This window comes from Micromesistius poutassou (assembly GCF_964030765.1).
Source record: "Micromesistius poutassou genome assembly, chromosome: 12".
Taxonomy (NCBI): domain Eukaryota; kingdom Metazoa; phylum Chordata; class Actinopteri; order Gadiformes; family Gadidae; genus Micromesistius; species Micromesistius poutassou.
In genome coordinates this window covers 435726-440647 of record NC_140282.1, presented here as the reverse complement: position 1 = coordinate 440647, position 4922 = coordinate 435726, and the positions used below count along the sequence as shown (strand labels likewise).

The following is a 4922-nucleotide window of genomic DNA, read 5'->3' as shown; positions in this document are numbered from 1 at the left end:
GCCGCTGGGTGGGGCACATTCCAGGGAAAGCAACGGTTCAGAAAATGAGGAAAGTTTCGTTTGTCAACAAAACGATCATCAGTCAAACCGTGCCTTGATTTGGACTTGATATATAAAAAAATTAAATCATATATGAAGTCATGTGATACACCGACTATAACGTCACATGATGCAGCGGGCGGGGCCTCACAGTACTGATTGGAGATGCGGTACGGGACGTAGACCCTCCCGTCGGTGGCCCGGGGCCACAGGCAGCCCCTCGCCGTGCAGGGGTCGGCGTTCTTCAGCCCGGGGTCCACGGCGATGTCTCCGAACATCACCAGCGGATCGTTCCGGCCCTTCCCTGCAGTAGAGAGGGGAAGGACAGAGAGGTCGTTCTGTGGTGAAGTATTACAGCAGTGGAATGAACAGACAACATGTCAACGTTCATCACAACAGACGCTCCTGAGAAGTAAAGTACATGCTGATACTGCTGCTCATAAAGCGATTCCTCATCATACCAACGTTAACGTTGGCCCTCTCCAGCAGCGAGGACACAGAGAAGTCTTCATCCTCCACCAAGTCGCCTGAGAAAGAAGAAATGTTTCACATGCAACACCTTTCATGGGACTACAGTCATGTACCGATAGCATTCCTGTTAGAACAAAAAACACATTCACCTGCATTGTCAGCACTGCTTTCATTTGAAGTCTGCAAGAAGTCACCAGGTCAACAGAATAAACAGCGATTAGAGTCGTAGTATCCTTATGGTACATAAGACTTAATCATTGAAGGTAAAGCCATTGAATCTCACCTTTAGGATGAAGCTCTGGACCGAGCAGGTCCCCAGGAGCAGGGTGATCAGACGGAGGTCCATGGTGGTGCTGGAAGGAGAAGGAGATGGTCTCTGACTGGACCACCAGGGAGATATATAGGGTCGCCCAGACGTTTCCTAATGAGGCACGCGGCCTGAGAAAAACATGTTACTGCTTACGGCAAAGTTGTGGTTTTTGAATTGTGAAAACAAAGAAAAATGGAGAAATGCCAGCGGCCCCCTGATGGAGACACCCCCTCCCCCCCGCCCGCCAAAAAAATAAAGTTTTACTAGCAGGCAGCTAGGATGATGACATTTTGTAATGCAATGATGTCTGTGGCTAACTAGTATGCCATAGGTTATTATTTATCATGTAGCCTAATAACGGCTTAGTATTAATTTAATATGAGGTTGCTTTAAATCAGCAGCCTGCTGTTGCAGTATGAGCCTACCTACACTTTATTTATCCTCTACCTTAATGACCACGGCCTCGTCATGTCAGAGTGTAGCCCGTTGTCTGCTCTTGCTTTGGGTCGTCTCTGTTCGTTTTAGCAGCGATAACAGAGTTAAGGATGGGGTTTCATCTTGTGTGTTTAAACGTTTGTGCTCACCTTTCTTAGAAGATAAGTTAGTCAGAACCCGACTTCCTCAATGTTGTCTTCTCTTCCTGTCTTTCTTCACCTCTCTCTGAAGAGAGCCAGACTTCAATTGATTTAACTGTGGCTGTGACATATTGCCGCAAGACATTTAGTTACGTTATTAAACTATTTGAGCAACAATCTAAAAAATACAAAAACAACAACATGTTTTTATCAAATTTCCCATGGGCCCCCCTCTGCCTTGGCACCCCCCCCCCCCCCAGCCTGTCCCATTTACACCCGCAGTCCGTCGGCCCTGGAAGGAGGTGATGAGAGTAGAAAAGGACACCAAAACAGAAATAATAATCGTTGGATCAAAGGAAACAATAATATCAAGTAAACATCATGTCCAAGCAGACGAGTCTTTCCTGACATTGATGCAACACAAAAACAAATAACCACAGATGCAACACCACACAAGTTCCCCAATCGTGGGGTAAAATGACACAACGTGTTTGCATGTAGTTTTCCTCTGCTGAAACAGCTGGTTAGGACATCTGGTTTGGAACCATCGTGGATGCAATTATTTACAGAACATGATGTGTATCTGTCTCACGTTATTTCAATGCATAAATATTCAGTGCTTAAAATTCAATGGCTTTTTATTTTCAAAATCCGATGAGACAGATATACTTCTATAGTAGGCCTAAACATGAGTCTGATATCGCCGTAGTTAATGAAGTACAGAATACTTCTTTACAATGAATTCGCTTTCAGAGTGCTACAGCACTGCCCTCTGCTGGCAGCGGCGCTAACCACTCCTTCATTAAACCAACGGATCTCCACCTTCCTTTTTTCTATATTATTGTATGGTTCCTTCGTTACCCCAAATGTTCATATAAAAACTTGATTGACAAACTTGTTGATATGGAGAGCAGATATAATGATAACACAATCAAAATAGTTTTTTTATCATTTCAAAATGTTTGATTCAATTATCACAACATTTATCTGCATAAATTAGCCGTTATTATAAACAACGGCTAAGAACTATCTTATTTTATTATTATTATTATTACTATTATTATTTATAGTATAGTAGTATAGTATTATTTAATATATTATATATTGTTATTATTCGATCAAACAGAACAGACACTCCATGTACTTTCTGGATGAATGGATGAATAAAGTGCATTGAGTTGAAATTAATTTATTTTGAAACAGAAATAAAATGTTTTTGACGAAGTTAGTGTAATAACTTCCTCTTTTTTTCAACCCAGACTGAACGATGTACACTTGATGGCTTGTTCTATTGAAATGTATATAGATATTCATACATTGAAGGCAATATATAAAATCAAGAATGTTTTCATACTTTTATCAACCAAAAGACATATATAAGACGTATGACATCTGAATGTAATTTAAATGTTAGTCTAATTTCAATGTGAAACAGCAACACCGTCGAAGGTGCTTGTTTACGGTCTCGTGTCTTACGGTACGACTCCTATGTACATTCTCGATATGGTATTTATTTGCATGCATACATTTCGATATGCATATTTGTATTGCCTTGCCATACTGTTGCGTTTACATACATCTGTATACTTATGTAAATGTATTGTATTTTACATGACCTTGAAAAGCTAAACTATTTGTCTGAGTCAACTTCTGGCCCCTGTAACCATGGCGGTTACACACAGGAAGTAGCTGCAGGCAGAACAAACAGTCAGTGAGGAGCTACGTGTTATCGATTAGGGTTCAATTCGGGGCTAGATATTGGTCTCTTTGCTTTACGGTGTTCGTAGACACGTTCAAATATATCAGCGAGGGCGCTGGGGGCGTGGTTAGGTGTTGACGTTTCTGGTCGACGGGCAGGTGCTGGAGGCGTGGCTAAATCTGGATAGGTGTGAATAAATGCTAATATTGGCGCGGGGGGGGGGGCGTGGCTAGATCTACGGATGTTTATTATGTTGAGATATGCTAATGAAGGTGCCGGGGCGTGGCAAGGTAGTTATGGTGGTTTATGTTGATATATGGTAATGATGCACTGGGGCGTGGCTAGATGTTTACGGTGGTTTATGTTGAGATATGCTAATGGGGGCGCCGGGGGCGTGGCTAGATGTTTACGCTCGCAGGGCGCCGCCCTTGATTCACCACATGGTTCCCAACAGGACGCCTTGGCGCCACTTTCCTCATCCTTCAATGGTTTTTAATGTGATTCTCGACAGGATCGGACTCTACATGATGTTTCGGGTCACGGATTGGCCCGTAGGTAAAGTTTGGGGTAGTATTCGTGTAGTATTCGTGTAGTATTTGTGTGTATTGGTGGCCGGGGCGCATGATGGTGGAGATCTGTGGTGAGTGCGGGCGCATGTTTACCGTCAGAAGTCTCTATTATTCTCACCTCTCCTTCTCATCCCTGTGCTATCCGACGGTTTTTTATCCATGCAATATTTAACTTATGGACACCTGTGTCCCATTTGGGTTCCGCTCAAACGCTTAAACATAACACATGTTTATATAAATAGCACGTTCGTTGTTGTGTTTCCTAGGAGTTTAACCTTTTTACAATGTTTTAATCTTTAGTGTCCGAAAGTGGCACACTGGGGCTCGCTAAAACGCGGAACGCAAATAAGAAATATATAATGTGTGTGTACATAAATGATCTAAACATGCGTGTGTGTGTATGTGTGTGTGTGTAAGTGAGTGTGAGTGTGTGTGTGTGTGTGTGTGGAGACGCGTGGTTTCAGCCAGACTCCTAAACTCACTCTCATTATAACCTTGCACTACATCGCTCAGGTGTGATCCTGACGCCCGTGCAGCGGTCTGCAGTGTGATATGTTATACTAACATTAATAACAGGGCTGCAGGGTGCAGGGCTGTTGCAGAACAAAGCAGCACATGGGACGGGCAGGCCTGCTAGCCTAGCCACCTAGCTGGTGTATACCCTCCTAACTCCTGGTGCCACTGGTGACCAGTGGCCCCAGTGCTCCGCGGGGCTGCCCAGTGGGGGGCTAAGGGCAGCAGCAGTCCACCCCTGCACCAACATCTGGCTCATATTTTACATTAATGCGTGTATGAGCTAAAGCTAATCGGCTGCACGTTGCGCTTCTGCAGCGAACAAACCAAGTCGGTCCGATTACACCCTAAGGGGCGTTCACACGGCCCTTCGTCGGGCTCAAACCGGTTTATTTGTTTCCGTTTTGGTGTTTTTGGAGACAAGAGGCGTCGTGTTGTTCACATGTTAGCCTCCTGCTAGCCTAGCGGGCTAGCTGCTGTTGTTGACTGCTGTCAGCCACAATGTCCACACACTAACCCCGCCCGCCCGCCCCGCGCCGCGCTCTGCGGCCCGGGGGGTGGGGGGCACGCTTCGCCACGTGGCTCCACCTCAACAGTGGAGTACGAGGTTTTATTTGTTTTAATTCTTGTTAAAAAAGAAAAGTGAATTTAGCTTCAGGTTGGCGCACTTAAAGCGCCATGTTCCCGTCGGTGGGGGAGGGGTGAGTTCGGTGTGTCCCACGCGCATGCGCAGTACGGGCGCGGCG

The 4922-nt window shown here is 44.9% G+C and overlaps 1 protein-coding gene across 1 annotated transcript in view; it reads right to left on the bottom strand.

The window, feature by feature from the left end:
* The window catches only part of LOC311356064 (uncharacterized protein), an 11525-nt gene extending 10668 nt beyond the window's left edge, over positions 1-857 (bottom strand). Inside the window, exons 1-5 of the mRNA XM_084475847.1 lie at positions 794-857; positions 660-690; positions 501-566; positions 191-343; positions 1-4 (exon numbers count right to left, since the gene is read on the bottom strand). The exon at positions 1-4 is cut by the window's left edge and continues 114 nt beyond it. Coding sequence (XP_084331973.1) covers positions 1-4; positions 191-343; positions 501-566; positions 660-690; positions 794-856 — 317 coding nt within the window. The 5' untranslated portion in view covers position 857. The remainder of the gene's footprint in view (positions 5-190; positions 344-500; positions 567-659; positions 691-793) is intronic.
* Between the last annotated feature and the right edge of the window lie 4065 nt (positions 858-4922).